Source organism: Barbus barbus (genome assembly GCF_936440315.1).
Source record: "Barbus barbus genome assembly, chromosome: 13".
NCBI lineage: Eukaryota > Metazoa > Chordata > Actinopteri > Cypriniformes > Cyprinidae > Barbus > Barbus barbus.
In genome coordinates, this window is record NC_136741.1 from 8,603,897 (window position 1) to 8,620,822 (window position 16,926).

The 16,926-nt window shown below is 39.3% G+C and overlaps 1 protein-coding gene across 2 annotated transcripts; it reads left to right on the forward strand.

Moving 5' to 3' along the window:
• Positions 1-263: 263 nt before the first annotated feature.
• LOC306878732 (POU domain, class 3, transcription factor 3-B) lies at positions 264-1,940 on the forward strand (the record flags this gene model as incomplete). 2 transcript variants are annotated; one of them, XM_079431241.1, is made up of 2 exons in its annotated part: positions 264-1,503; positions 1,827-1,940. In XM_079431241.1, the coding sequence occupies 2 exons, from the start codon at positions 298-300 to the stop codon at positions 1,938-1,940; spliced, it is 1,320 nt and encodes a 439-aa protein (XP_079287367.1). The 2 variants fall into 2 exon arrangements, with proteins under 2 accessions (XP_079287367.1, XP_079287366.1); XM_079431240.1 differs by having other exon boundaries at positions 298-1,512.
• Between the last annotated feature and the right edge of the window lie 14,986 nt (positions 1,941-16,926).

Genomic DNA, 16,926 nt, shown 5'->3' on the forward strand with positions numbered 1-16,926 from the left:
AGAGTATTTAAAAATAAAATATAGATTGAAGGACTGTTTGACTTCCGAGGGCTTTTCAACGCTGACATAAAAGTGGAATTTATCGTTTCAGTCATTCATATGTTCGAAATATATGAATGCACAAATTATTCAAGAGACGGATATCGTCCTCTCGACTACAATATTTTGCTCTTTGCTTTTTGTTGATGGTGTTTGCCAAAAAGTTTGAATAATTCATGAGATATAATTTGCCTGCATTAAAAAAGTTTCTGCAAAAGGGAGGGGGTGATCAGCAAACATATTCATAAGGTTAGCGGAATGGCCACAGCGGCTTCCAACCCTTATCTACCCAGCAGTAGTATATTATCGTCCGGCTCGATCGTGCACTCGGACTCCGGAGGTGGGATGCAGCAGGGCAGTGCTGCGGTAACCTCAGTGTCCGGTGGGTACAGAGGAGACCCAACGGTTAAAATGGTACAAAGCGATTTCATGCAGGGCGCAATGGCAGCGAGCAACGGGGGACATATGCTGAGCCACGCTCACCAGTGGGTGACGTCCTTGCCTCACGCTGCAGCGGCGGCTGCAGCTGCCGCAGTGGCCGCAGCTGAAGCCGGATCGCCTTGGTCGTCTAGTCCCGTTGGAATGACAGGCAGCCCTCAGCAGGACGTGAAAAATAACTCGGGGAGAGACGATTTGCACTCTGGGACTGCGCTGCATCACAGGCCCCCACATTTAGGTCCCCACCAGACTCACGCGGGTGCCTGGGGTAGCACAACCGCTGCCCACATCCCTTCTCTAACTGGGAGCCAACAGCAGCAGCAGTCCCTCATATACTCGCAGCCTGGAGGCTTCACGGTGAACGGCATGCTCAGTCCGCCGGGAAGCCAGAGCCTAGTACACCCGGGTCTGGTGCGTGGCGACACGCCGGAGCTCGATCACAGCAGCCACCACCACCACCATCACCACCAGCATCAACATCACCAGCAAGCACACCACGGAGTGAACAGCCACGACCCGCACTCCGACGAGGACACGCCGACGTCGGACGACTTAGAGCACTTTGCCAAGCAGTTCAAACAACGCCGGATCAAACTGGGCTTCACGCAAGCGGACGTAGGCTTGGCGTTGGGCACTCTGTACGGGAACGTCTTCTCGCAGACCACAATCTGTCGCTTCGAAGCTCTCCAGCTCAGCTTTAAGAACATGTGCAAGCTGAAGCCGTTGCTTAACAAATGGCTGGAGGAGGCAGACTCCTCCACGGGCAGCCCCACCAGCATCGACAAGATAGCGGCTCAGGGCAGGAAGCGCAAGAAGCGCACCTCCATCGAAGTGAGCGTCAAAGGTGCGTTGGAGAGTCACTTCTTGAAATGTCCCAAGCCTTCGGCCCAAGAGATAACCTCTCTGGCGGACAACCTACAGCTGGAGAAGGAGGTGGTGAGAGTTTGGTTTTGCAATCGGAGACAGAAAGAGAAAAGGATGACGCCCCCAGGAGTGCCGCAGACGCCGGAGGATGTGTATTCTCAGGTCGGCAATGTGAGTGCAGATACACCGCCCCCCTCCATGGACTGCAAACGAATGTTCAGTGAGACATAGAACAGCATACAAGACTAAAAATATTTTATATATGACTAATCTGATAAAACACAGACTATCATCAAGATAGCAAAACATTTTGATACTGTGATTGTGAGGGAATATTGAGACTGCAGATGTGTTATATATTTTTTTCACAAGAAAAACAAAACAAAAATCACCCCTCTTCCTTCCCAACCCTAAACCGCCCGCTAATCTTCTTCCAGGCCCTTTAATGTATTAACCTAAAAGGTTGTGTCTGCTCTTTCTTTCAGGGACATTTTTTAGTAGATTACTTAAAAGATGCAAGTTTAACTGGGCCGAGCGAACCGGGCGACCAGAGGGTGACAACTACAAGTTCGTTCCACCAGGTAATATTGGCGCATTAACTTCAACTGAAAAATAACAGAAATTAGCAATGAACAACAAAATCTTTGCCCCCCTACCCTGTTGTACCAATGTCTTGTTTGAGAGGCAAAAGACGCAGGCAATTGTGTGTGTTGTTATGGGACATTAAACCTCAAACAAAGGGATGAAATTCAACTGAAACAATGCGAAGAACAGTGGCATCCACGAAGCTTCCATCCAACTTGGCAGAGAAGACTGCATGGTTTGATATTATCCAAAAATATGGAATGGATTTTTTTTTCTTTCTGGCCTTCCAATCCTTACAAAAACAACAAAAGACTGCCCTCAGTTTCTGATCTCCAAGATCCCATCTTTTGATTTTTTTTTCTTTTTTTAATGTAAAGAACTGAATCTTACGTGGATTTTTGAGGACAAATTTAAATCAAAGATGACTTTTGAAAAGACTGAGTATTCCGCAGCTGCACCTCTTTGAAAATCTTCTGTGCGAACATCCGTTGCCAAGTGGGCCAGAGCTGGTGCTGTGGATGTTTTCATGTGCTGCCATTTCCAAGCAGTATTCTTTGGTAGGTTTTAATAAACAAGACTATGTAAAGCCGGCAATATAGAGTCATTAGATCAGATGCTGATCGGAATTATTTACTTAATATTTTTCATTAAAATGCTTTGTTTTAATATTTTATTCGGGATACATACGAACTATTTCAAACAGTTATTATTTATTTCCCCAGACTTGTGTAAAATGTTTTTCCCTGTTTTCGTTGTTGACCTCATTTTTTTATTTTTTATTTTTTTATTTTGTATTCTCATTTTTAAAAGAGCACAAATCTACACGAGCTGACTTTGACAGTAGGTAATAAGGGTATATTTTGATGTGATGATTTGATTGTAATTTAATTTCAGTAGTGATTCCGTAAGAGATGATCGAGAACAATAAATTTGTTAGAATGAAACAAAATTGTGTGTTGTGCCTAAGATCGTAGCTGTTTCTAATTTTTTGGGGATGCTCTTTGAGCAATATTTAGCCAAATGCATTTAAAAATGATGACTGCTGAATATTAATAGCCTTATGTTATGACATGCAGAATAGAAATAACACTCGAAAACTAAACCTTTCTACTATTATGCCAACAATATAGAGATGTTTGATTAAAAATACAGCCGTCATATAAACATTTCACACAATGCGTTTTTCTAAAATAAATAAAGAAATAAATAACAATAGATCAGTGTTACGTGGTAATCGTTTAGGCCTCGACAGAAAGCACTAACGGGAGTTTTGCATTTTTAGAACTTATAGAATTTCTATTAAGCTAACTCACCTCTTAGACAAAGCAGCTAAAGTGTCACCGCTGTAAATTACTTCAGTGTACAACCATTTTGTTAGCAGGATGAAATGTGTCTCTGTGACAAGTAATAGAGATAGCAACGTTCAGTAAATCTCACGAGAGAAAGCATAGAAAAGTTGATCGCTTGTGGAGGTGGAGTGTTTAAAGTGTCACGCGCTTTTGTGTACCTGTTTTATAGCGTTGCCAACTGTCAAATCCACATGCCTTCCATCAACCCGACATCATGTCTATCTATCTATCTATCTATCTATCTATCTATCTATCTATCTATCTATCTATCTATCTATCTATCTATCTATCTATCTATCTATCTATCTATCTATCTATCTATCTATCATGTCAAATATTGCTATATAATCACTATTTAAATAATAAGCAGTCCTCGTACATAGCCCTGAAAACTAAAACACGTGTTCACGGCTATTTTGCATATGCATGCATTTTTATTGCATTTTTAGCATTCGATCAGCCGAGGTGTTTAGCAATAGCAAAATATTATAACATTTAGTTTATATTTTTCTCAACAACTGAACTTCTCAATTTCTCTCTGAATTTTGCGCCTAATTCATGCACAGTGTGATGACCTAAATATGGAATTATTTTTATTACTTGTTTTTTAGCCTATTTTATTTTATTTTATATTTCTCCAGTCTCGCAAAAATGTTATGCCAATTTTCTGATTTGCTTATTAAAATAAACCAGACTACTTGGTCTCACAGCGGATTGCCAATGCCCCCAAGAAAAAACAGGCCTGTAGCTATATAATATCATTCATGCTGTAAACTTTAGAAGATATAAACATGTCATAAACTGATTTTATGTTATATTCCTAACATTACTCATGTAAGCTTAATTATATTGGGGATGAAATTATTCTGAGCTAGGCCTCATAAATAAAACAGACGAAGTGTTTTGTAAGCGGGCGAAAACGAAAGTGTGATCCCTTCAACTTTTTTCTTGGGACGACTATTCAGCAAAACGCGCAATTCCCTCTCTCTAAGATTTAAATTTCGCGGATGAATTCCCATACACTAGTTGCTTAGCAACTAAATTCAATCAATGTTATAGAAGTATGCATCCCTTCTCTTTGTCCCCATTAATAAGAGTGCCAGTCTGACATTCAGACTGATTTTGTTCGACCCGAGTTAAAGAAATGCTGTCATTGAGAAGTAGGCTAAATTAATTCATAATTAAAATGTAGACATTTTGAGGGGAAAAATCAGCTAATGTGAGAAATTTCCGCTAATGTGTATCATTGCTTCATAAAGATTCGGGTATCGCGTTCTTTATCAGTATTATTTATTAAAAACATTTTAGGTTTAGAGGAAAATGTCTGGACAAAAATCTTTTGTGGTCTGTCTTCAGCATAATGTTGTTGTCCAGTGACCCTGTTTTTCTTTCGGGAATTAGCATGGCATAAATATAGAAAATAGTATTTTAATTTACTGATTTACTCAAATTTGGCTTTCTTTAATTTGCAGGGAGGCCTGGAATATGTTAAACTCATGCCAAACTGCACTAAACTCCATAGGACTGTCACATGACTTTCGACCCACGTGCTCAGATGTATCCACTGCTGATAAAATATAGCAAAGAACTACTACGATTAGAAAAATCCCGTTCTCTTTCTTTCTTTCTTTGTATCTTTTTTTGTTTGTTTTTGTAACTCAGTGTGAGGACCGTTCTACCGCAAAAAAAAAAAAAAAAAAAAAAAATTGGTAAACTACGGATTTTAAAAGCAGCTCAAATTAATATTTGCGTTTGTAAGTATGAGGGTCTTTCATAAATAATCGAGCATTTCTCGTGCACGTGCAGTCACATTTTAATTTTTTCTACCTCCACGTTTTAGCCCAAATAACATTTAATTCCATTTATGCTTTCTTGCCAAACCTTCCTATTAAACAAACTTACAATTGTGTCACTGTCAAATAACCTATCAAACAGAGTGTTAACACTAAACCTGAAGTCCATGTAACTGTAATATATATGTAGCCTATAGGCTATTTGTAATAGTAATATAACGTTACACCGGTACTTTTGGAAAGACGATTCAACTTGACCAGTTGTATAGTATAATAATAATTATAATAATAATAAGAGCCCAGTAATAATAATAATAATAATAATAATAATAATACAGAGTGGATGACATCGCGCTGGGAATTCAGCTACTAGCCTATCATTTATAGGCTAGCTATATATAGCCTAGGCCTTTATTTTTTTAGACCTACTTGAATTTTCTAAATGATATTCATAAAGGTTTGCCAATTCGGGGCCAAAATTTCTTGTCACTAGATTTTTAACGAGTACTTTTAAACAGGATATCAGACTGATAGACACCCACTAATTTAGGGTATTTATGTGCTATAAGCAATGTATAATGTGCAAACGAAATTCCACTTTGAACATCGCATTTAATGTCACAATAACTAACAATATATTTTATAGGCTACAGAATAAATAACATGGTCTCTTAGCTGAACACTTGTTTTGATCAGTGTCTAAAAAGGTAAGCTAGTGTTAATGTAATCGACGAGGTTTCCACACTTGATTGTTTACAATCTATTTTTAGACGAACAGAAATAGGGCTGTTCGCGGGGTTTTTTTTTTTTTTTGTAGCTTAGATGTTTCTTTTTGTCTCTTAACCCCTCGTGCTGTGCACATACATAATGCTCTTACATGGGACATTTCTCAGTAGAGAGACGTCCTCCAGACCGCCTTTGTTGATCCATGTTCTATTGTCATTATGTTGGTAATAAGCAGTAAGTAGAAATAGTTCTAACCTTTAAACATCTGTATTGTTTTAAACCACTGCATTTTGGCATTCTTGGCAGAATGCTTCGTTTTTATATTCGTCATTCCTCACAGTTTATTTATAAATAGGGTTCTGTCAAATTATTTGCCTGTGAAATGTTTTACTTATAGAGACCTATCTGAATTAGCTTAAACTATTTATTTAGTTATTAAAAAGTTTATGCTTCTCAAAATAGTCGACCACTTAACTCGAGGGAAAAGTTAGTTACACGCACGTGGTTTTATACATTTATGAATTCTGCATACTAATGCATTTTGTATTGTTTTAATTGATCAGTTTTCCATACTCATTACACATATTGAAAATATTAAAACAGAAAAAGTAACGATAATAATACTATTAATAATAATAGATTGGTTATTAAGTAACAATAGTATCATATTTGCTGTATTTGTTTAAACTATATTCGAGTTAAAACATAAACATCTCAAATCAAAAACAGGTTCCAGAGCACATCAGACTCTGTCATTGTATATGCAGTGCATAGACTTCAGCTGCCGCAGCGGCCCTCAGAACTCCACAGAAGTCCCCAGTTGTGCTGTCTGGAGGACCAGCCACTCCCAGTCACGCTCTCCCTCTGGAGACACACTGTAAACGCCGTTCATGTTCAGCGGGCGCAGGTGCTTGCAAACCAGAGATTACATTTCCATCACATGCCTCCTGAAGTCATGTGAAACAATAGCTAGACACATTTACGCAATTCTCAAGCCACACTATAGGCCACGTAGGTGGTGTCTTTATTGTTAAGTCACAGCATTTATATCAAACATATAGGCTATATTTACACTTAATTAGCCTATTTTATTATCCTATACCTTTGTTCTATATTGTTGTTTATCTGTGATTATTAGATCAGTTTAGTATTATTAAGCAGTAGCCTACTATTTCCCTCTTCGCTGTACGATTTGCATTACTGCATGGTGTCTCATTGAGATCCCAGCCTCTTTAGACAGAGAATTGTGCAGACTTAGCTGCTGTCACTTGGGTCCCTGGTGGTGTCTAATGAGTTCTTACGTGCTAAATGCGACTACCGTAAAGGAGTGTATAGTTTTATACCCCAAACAAATACGTAAATAAATAAGTAGCTTTTATTCATACCTAACACGGCAACATTCAAAAATTGTAGTGAGACTGGACCATTCGGACCACTGGTGAAACTGATCGCTCCGGATCATATGCCCAAGCGGTATGCAGTGCGCGCTGGGCACCGAGTGCCCTCCGCCGCACTTGAGCGCGAGAATAGAACTTAATGAAATATGTATGCAGAGTGACGTGACGTGTGGGGTTTCCTTTCTATAGAACGAGAAGTTCAAGTCTCTGTGCTTTGAGGGATAGACAAGGAGACGGACAGGTGAGGCAAAGGGCCACTGAACTAGGGTTGAGTGTATTTTAATGACTTAAAATGACCTTAAACCAGTTCATAAACTTTTTGGTGGCATATAAAAAGAGAAACCTAAAAGGTTTTTCATAGATACGGTAAGAATATATAGCTTAGTAAGACAACATAAAGAGTTTTTATTGTAACCTGTTTGTTTGTTTTAATTCCCATTTTTACGATGTTATGGCTAATCTAGATTTATATAAAAGTAGCTAGTTTGTTGCTTTGCAAACTAAATTAAATATATATTTACATTTAATTTAATTTAATTAGAAATTGGCCAGAATATGTTTCCTCGACAGTAAATTAGCGTAATCTTACAATGACCTAACACTGGGTTCAAATTATTTGTAGGTTACCTATTTTTTAAGTAAAATATTTTTATTCAAAAGTAGTAAAAGTAGAAGTAGTATAGTTGTAGTAGTAGCAATAAAAAAATAATATGCGCCATTGCATTATATGTTAACTGATTATGCAAAGCACAAGGCATTTTTGTTGTCCGTCCCGTTAGGCCTGCTTATATTAATACATTTGAGCCAAAAAGTCAAGAAAATATCTATGATGTTGGGAAAATATTTCTGTGGGTTGACTACTAACAAGAAAGAATTCCCGTCTTTTTTCAAGTCACTGCATCCTTGTAAGATCAACAACACACACACAGCTCTACAGTCTACTCCGCAACTGGACCGAATACTTCCATGGCCCAACAGCGCCATCTGCCGTTTCGCATGGAGGCGTGTATCACTGTTATTCACAAAGATGAACCAGTTGTTTTTTACATGTAACCTAAATTATGCATAAGGGGTTATATACTACTTTTGTTAGTAAAATTGCACTTATTTGATTAGGTGGATAATATAGTAGATAATGGATACATTTTCATATTAGGCCAAATATGTTGCCATTTTTCCCCAAAGTTTTTTTCAAGTTCACTTGAAAGTGAGAGTGACACTTTACATAAAGTTGCCACTAAACAATTAGTAGGCTACTACAATTTTTTCGGTCTAAACCAAAGTCAAGAGACCTACTTCATTCGATCACCTGGTAGGCCTAACCTATCGAAAATTCAACTGATCATGGCTGGTTTACTGAAAGAGAAGGTTAGTAGAGCTTAAACTGCCCGTAATCTGTAAGGCAAGTTTCTCAAAATCACAGTTATTTTATTAGTTGTAGTAAAAGCGTTCGCAAATTAACGAAAGCCCCAGGCCACTCAAGTCCTTTCCATGCAACTTTAATGGCTCTTTCCGCTTGCTTTCATAGTTTACTATCAGAGAGAAATAATGCATTCATATTAATGCATTTGTATTTTTACAAAGCCTCTGAACATTATAACAGTGAATAAATGAATGAATGACTGAATGAATAGCCTAAATGCTAAAATCGCCTTTAGCAACGTGCATGCTCCGTGACATTATTATAACTTTATAAAACTATATAACATTATAAAATACTATTATAACAGACAGGCCTACTTTGAAAAACAATGTACTAATTGCAAGAGGGATATTATACTATTTATTATAATATTTTCGTAATAATAATATTAATTTCATGCAATATTTTGTAGACTTACCTAAATAATTAAGTACATTCACTGAACTTTTAAGGTCTTCGTAACAAGCATTGTTCATGCTTGGTAGTATTTTTGCATACTTTTTAATTTTTAAAGGACTTTTAAAGAAACACCATGAAGAATCTGTCTACTATATAACCTTGGCAGAACATGATCTTGTTATTTTAAGCTATTGGTGGATGCAGAGATTCAGATAACTTCATATTCATATGAAACTGAAAGAATGTAAATTGTAGCCTATTGTATATCCTATAAAATGTTGATCTATTAAACTTCATTTATTAAAGTGCATAAAACAGCTGTGAGATGTACAAACATAGTAAAATTATAATAATGTAAATTTTGGTGAGAAATCTTTGGTGGATTTTGGGAAGGTTATTTATAATGTATTTTTATTATCTTTAATTGAATGTTGTTGTTTTTTTATAATGTGTATTATATAATATATTTTTATTATTTGTTTAATACTGACATTTAACTAATATTCACCTTGAAATGGGTGAGCATATTTCAACAAGCAAATCAGAATCAGCATTATACATCATCATTTTGTATTTTGTATTAAAAGCATTTTTAAAACATTCTCTAATCAATCAATATAATTGTGGCCGGTTATTAGTATATATTATCTGCTTGCAAAATGTACAAAAAAAAGTTTTGCAAGAAGCCTTCATCCAAGCCAAGAAATTTGTTCTGTCCAAAATACAGAGAGTAATTTACTAATATTAACAACATGAGGCCTTATGGGAAATGTTTTTAGTTTATTGCAGTTTTCAGTGCTAAAGTGCTTCTCAGTTACACAATGTAACTTTGTATTTGTTCCCAAGTCTTCGGTTTTGAGGATCTCTGTGCTTTGCAGCCCCCTCCCAGACTGAGGATAATTGGAGTTCCATTAATCACTCAAATCCATGGCTTCCACATGCCGTCTGATCCCAAATGTTAAGTTGCCACGCTCTTGTTTGAGAGGAATAAATTTAGCCTGGATCAGGATGGATGGTGGTGGAGATGTTAGGGGGATCGATGGTCCTCAGGGGTCTGGTGACATCTCCAGCCACACATCTGCCTTTGCGTCATGGCGTTCCGCCAACTGAGGTCAGCTATCCCAGCAGGCCATTCTCTTCAGCAGCAGTTACCAAGGTGACAGCATGTCAGAGCTTTGGCTGCTTGGAGCAGGCTTGTAGGGAGGTGATGCATCACCTCCTTGATGAATTTGCCAATAGTGCTTAGACCAGGAGGGGCAGCAGCCCGCATGACACCCACTGTCCCAAAACACACACATGCAAGCGCCATCCCATCCAGAGATCACCCATTGGTTTGGATAGGCACGTGCTTTCCTATACATCCACCGATTAAGCAAAGTATCAGCGGCTCTTGGACAAGAAGGAAAATGGAATTACAGTATCCTCAGAGGCCCCAGGAGGGGGACAGAGGAGCTGGAAGAGGGGCTGTTGGGTTCAATGGCTCATTAACCAGGTAGGGATTTAGAGCATAGAGCATCTGAGCCGTCTTTAGCTCAGAGAGTTGCAAAGTAACCATTTATAGGTTTCAGGGTTTAATAGATTACTAATAATTGGACACACATATCCTAGGTTAGGTATTACTGCCTGAAGCCAATAAATAGATCACTGTGAATGGATGCCACAGCTCTGTTGCTTAAACAGAGATCAGCAATGCAGCTCTGGAAAATCTTTTCCAGATAAGAAGAGTAACTGTGAGAGAGTGAGTGAAAGTTGGTTTGCATGTATGTGCAGCAGGTTCAGTGGGTTTTCTACAATAAAACAGAAGATGCTATAATTGACAGTCTTGTTGTGAAAGAAAGTTGTCCATAGCCTAAATGGCTTCTGTTCTGTAGCTCTTTTGAGAAGGGGAGATGAGGATAAAAGGCTCAAAGGAGCTCTACAGCAGCCCTCATTAGGACAACTCCAGGTGTGGGAGCGTTAACACCTGGTCACTCATTCACCAACCCCGGGCAGCAGAGATTCAACTAATCCGCTCACCGTTGGGCAGAAGGACGGCGTAAACTCACTCACCGAGGTTTTGATATGAGAGTGACTAAACTTAAACATCAAAGGTGACCTGCCAGAAACGCAGGAAGTCAAAGAGAAGAAATGCAGAAAACTTGGTTAGACATCTGTAGTGCACTTACAAGCGTTGTAAGTGCAGATTCTCAAGTCATTAAAGGCTTTATTCCCTGAAATAATAGTAATTAATTGGTGTAATACACAAAGGACATAATTATCTTTTTTTCTGTACTGGCACATATTTAATTACCCGTAATTGTTCCCCGAGCCTTGTTCAAAAGGGGTGTAGACTAGACAATCATAATGCATTATGCTCTAATCCTATATTTGATTTTGCAAAGAGGATATCACTGTATCAAAGAATATACTGTATACAGGGACTACTTCACAATGCTTGAACAAAAACATCTCGGAACTCATTCTCAGGTCAGGTTTACATCATCAGTAGATTGTCTTACGTGAAGAGCATTATATATGTTAATAACTGCCAGATTTATCCCTTTTCTCTCACAGACCAAAGAACAAAACTACTGATTAACGCCAATTCTTGTGAAGTGTGGAGAGTGTTGGGAGCTAAATTTGCCCCCTGTGCAGAGGGCTGAGAGCAGCCGCACGGCTCCTTGAACACAAGATGGAGTTTAATAAGTAAACAGAACAGCGAGAGGACAGAGACTCTGATCATGGGCCCGTTCGCCCACTCCGGCCCCCTGCAAGCCAGGCGAGCTGATTAGCTCTGCCGATTGTACCTAGTAATTGCAGTGCCATGACCCCCTCCAGGCAAATATTACATTTTAGTGGTTTAACCTTTGCAGTCTACAGTGGGTTTAAATTGCCTGTGCAGATTTTGGGGAGCCCAGCGGTAGCCGGAGAGCCAGTGTCCTCTCATCAATGGAGGGAGATGTTTCAAGACTCCTGGTCCTTATTATCCCAGTCTCATTTAGAGCAACTCTTTATGTCTGATTGGTAGCACCGAGACTTTCACCGATATCATCGCCGGAATCAACTTTGTTGTTTAAAGTGTTTATAAAAACACAAATGCTGCTGTGCACAAGCGATTAAAAGACGGCGTGCAAACATTACCCGTGACTGTATGAATAAACCCCCAAAATGAATATGTTGCTTCAAAGAGGGATATTATGCTGGGAATGTAGCAGGACGAGGGGGTGCCGCTTGCAGGGCAAGTCCATTAGCAGGAAATGTTCATGAGATGAAGCGGTAGGAAGTTTTTCTAAGGTCAGTCTCAGCTACTCCGGAGGGTTGGATTACTCCCGTCCTGTCTGGGGTCTTGAACCTCTTCCTCCCAAGCGACAGGCAGCTGCATCCCACGGCCTCTTTCTCTGCACTGCGTAGTAATGGCTTCCTTCCTGTAGTCGCCACCGGGACCCTACCTCAGACACTCACCTGGGGAAAAAAATACAGACGCAAGATGAAGGGGGGGGGGGGGGGGGGGGGGGGGGGGCACTGGTCTTTTCATCCATGGGAAGCAGGGAAGGAACCCTTCAACTTGTCTCAGGCTGGAAACCCAATACAGCCATTCCACTGGTTTGTGTGTGTTGGGGGGGGGTGGGGGTGGAATGGGCCTACAAAGTGGTTCCATCTGAGGGTGAAAGAGACTCACACGGGATACAGCCTACACACACACAACGCTAAGCTGACAGATCCGTGTTCTGATCTATCATTACTGCCCGTGTAACAAATATTGTGTCGATGAACCAAGGTGTACAACATGAGATGAACGAGATAGAAATACACGGAGAAAAACGGCGCAAGTGCTGGCTGTAGCCCCATGACCACATAAGCCTGCAAAGGAGGCATTAGCAGAGCTGGCAGAGGCAAAGCACTTCACTGATCTAAATCGCCTCATTCTTCCTTATCAACAGTGTGTGGGGAGCAATACTCCGGTAGCCCCCCACAGGCCCATCGCTAAAAGCCCTAATATCTGTGGACGTCCGTGGCCACGGCCCAATCTGCCGCGGCGGTCGATTTGTTTCACGCACTGCCAGAAGTGCTTTGTAATTAGGCTGATATTGATGAGGCCTGATTCCAGCAGGTAATCACTGGCAGTTCAGCTTCTCTCCGCTCCTCAGCAAAACGTCTCTATTTATTACAGAGCTTTTGCTATCAATTAAAGGCCACTCCATGCGTGGCTCTTTGATAATCAGTCGGATGATTTCCGTGGCTGTCGGAGGGCAGATATGAAATCTGGATAAGCATTCTCCACGGATGCCTCGGGAGCATTACGTTATAACAATACTGGAGGATTCGGCATTAGAAAGGCCTCGCTTGAAGGACTGTTTCATTAAAAGTCCATTTCCTAAATAAGCCCGTTCTGAAAAAACAATGTAAGTAAAACAGTGATTTCCTAAGAGCAGGCTCTGCCAGAGTTACGCTTTCGTGTCTTGCTTTCGCTCATGCATATTTATTATTTAGGCTTAGCTGATTGTGTGTGCGCTACATGTGTGTGCATCGCGCCGCACCGTCTGCGTCCCTGGGCCGTGCATGTTCTGTGTGGATTATGGCTCTCCTGGATTCTGTCTGTGTCTCCGAGGAGAGGACACCATTTGGGCCCCACTCGTATCCTCCGGCTGCCTTTTCCAATCACTGCCTCTCTACCTCTTCTTTCTCCCAACAGATAAGCAGCCAATCAGTGCAGGTGCTAGTTCATGCAGGGTAGGGGCAGGGGGCGGGTTCCACGGCCCCAGGGCATGAAAGGAGCACTGGCACCCATGACAGCAGACACACACACACTCAGACACTCACACATTTGCACCCCAACACAAGTGTGTGTTCAAGGGGGAAAAGATAAATCTGTTTTTTTTTTTTTTTTGCTCCTTCACCACCCTCACTCCCCTCCAGCTGTTATGTCTTAGTATCGATCAATGGTGCTCCCTGCATTGGCATACTATTCATATTTGATTCATTATTGTAATATGGGCCTATGTTGCGCCGTCCAATTGTGGCTTATGCTCTGATATAAGCTAACGAGTTATGAATATGAGTGAACTTGTACACTAGACGGTTAAATAATAGCCTTGCTATATCCATTGCTATTGAAATAGCCACTTTGCATCACATTATGCAAACTCATAAGAACACATTTGTAGTGTTTGTCCCATATACAATATTTCCTTTTCCTGAAATAAAGCCTATTTCAAAAATCTCTGGACAGTTGCCATTTACTTTGGCACTGGCCCCGAGTAAACAAAATCATTAGACCAAGTCTTAACAGAAAGCATGTGCTGTTTGTAACCACTAAGATGTTTTCACATAAATCCCTCGTGAATGGAATGAGAGATACAGCGTGCAAAATACCAGAGGAAAAGCAGTTTTAAGCAGACTGCCCCTGTGGCTGATTGTGTCAGCCACAATGGACGCTGTAAGCAGTGTGAAAGCTTTAAGGTGAAAACGACACACGCTGTGAGATGTGCTTATCCCATCACGAGCCAGTAAGGATATTAGGAAAAGCATGATGGAAATTATGACTGGAATAAGCTTGCATCTTACCACTAAAGCTTAAAGAATCCAGGCCCATCTCTCTCTCTCTCTCTCTCTCTCTCTCTCTCTCCGTTTTCCCTCCTTTTTCTTGCCCTCTCGTGCCATGCCACCTCTAACCCATTTTTTTTTTTTTTCTGCAGTGTAAATCTGTGTTTCTCAAAAAGACACAATTTCCACATTTCAGCCTGTGGAATTTGGTATTCCTTTCTCATTCTCTAAAACCACACAGCTCTTTTGCCTTTCAAGGAACTTGCTTTCTGGACTACAGCCACTTTCCAAAATTCCAGGAAAGGAGGAGAACATTTATTAAACTTTTGAAAAGACAACAAAACCATCTTCACGAGAGAGTGGTGAAGTCACGACGCCATGAATTACAGTTAAGGATGATAAAGCAGTCAGACTTTGTTGGTCTTGCAATAATTTTGACATGTTCCAGGTTCAAGCTCATTCAACACCATTTGTGGCACAATTGCACAAAAACAAAAATGATTTCAACTTGTTTCTTATTTTAATTTAAAATAATTGAGATTACAGTGAGGCAGTTTCAACTGAATTAATTTGGGCTATGTTTTTTGAGGATACTACAGACAAAAACAGTTTTTTCATGCATCTTTCAATTATGAGATTTCAGGCTTTTTGGCTTTTCATAAAGCGTTTTCTTCAGACTAATGGAAAGAAAACATCTAAAATACACTTTGTGTTGTTTCTATCTGTTTGCGTCTGTAGAGTTCAATTACAATACATATCTTCAAAGACCATTTTCTCAAAATGAGATTTTTCTCCTGCACTGAGCCAAAAATGTACACTTCAGCAGCACTTACACGCGTCAAACTTTACAGGTTTATTCCTATCTATAATCTATTTTTTATATATTTATGTATTACAGAGGGGTTTGTTAACTTATAATGTACCTGATGTTTCTGTATACAACATTTTATTCCTGAAAAATGGTAAAAATTTAATTATGTTTTTATTATTATTTAAAATTTTCTCATTTATGGAGTGATAAAAAGAAAAATACAAAATCCCCTTTGTACCTTTTACTCTAATATGTCAACAAAATGAAACATGAATTTTGAACCTGGCTTCATCCAATGTTCAGATTTGTATTCTGGAAATGTATGCTAATTATTGCATATAATTAGGCTAGACTAAGTTTGCATACTTAAATATAACATTTCAGAAAAATCTTAAAATAACAAATAATATCCAGTTTTAACATAATAATTAATACAAGTACAATTATAGAATGATAAGCTTTCTGCTTTTAAGCCAAAAAAAAAACTAATTGAAATTACCATACAGTTGATTGATTACATTAAGAATCAAAAAAAAATTGTATTACGTTTGTTGCCATTGCAATTAACATGTGAATGTAACTTTAAACAGAAAAGCCTAGTAAGCCATTTTTCCTTTTCCTTTTTTGCCAGTCAACATTATGCCACAAGTGCTGTAGATTGATCTGCGTTTTATTGAATGTGGATTATTCTTTTTATTTACATTTCATGTAACTGATATGAGAAGTGTAAAAACAGTCTAAATAGAGAGAACATTAAAAGTGTTTACGTCTTAAAAACCAAAATTGAATTTAATAGAATTCTTCAACCTTGTGCTGTACAGCTTTGTGACATTTGACATTTTTCATATTTGCGAGGGTGGCTCACAGAAACACCTCCAGCAAGCATGTTAGCTCTGAGTTAGCTGAGTTAGGCCAGAACTAGCATGTGATTAATGTGAAGCTCACTAACCCCCATGGTGAATTGGAGACCAGGGGTCGAGTCTATTTTTCTTTGTGAACGCTTGTGGCTAAACTTGAGCGCAAACGTTGTTCATCATTGCGCCACATTAGCTCGCCAGAGCATTGACTGGCACAAACCAGAAGCGTGTGCCCCTTCACTTTGATTAATGTTCACAAACACTCACTCCAACTCTATCATGAGTGAAGACCTGGCATCTAGGAGCGGTGCACACATACATATAACCCCTGGAATAAATGTTGGCCTGATAGCTCTGAACCCTCTATCTGATTTGTTCAAACATAGTGTGAAGGAGATTTTTTAAATTAATTAAAGTTGCTCTCACCCCACATTAAAAAATGCCTACTTCCAGACTATTTAGTATGCAAAAAAAAAAAAAAAAGGTTATCAAAAGAGATGTGCAGTTTGCATAAAAATTCAATTTTCACAAAGTATATGAAAATTCCTTACATGATGCTAGTTCTGTAAAGATACTGAAGTGCACCTCTGATGAACATTTTACTATCCCACTAGGCCATGGGAAAGGATTTGCCAATGGCAGAGAAACCCCCATCAGCCTTGATTCTGACAGCTATAGCCCAGTTCTTAGAGGTAGTGCATTGAATAATCAGGCCAAGAACA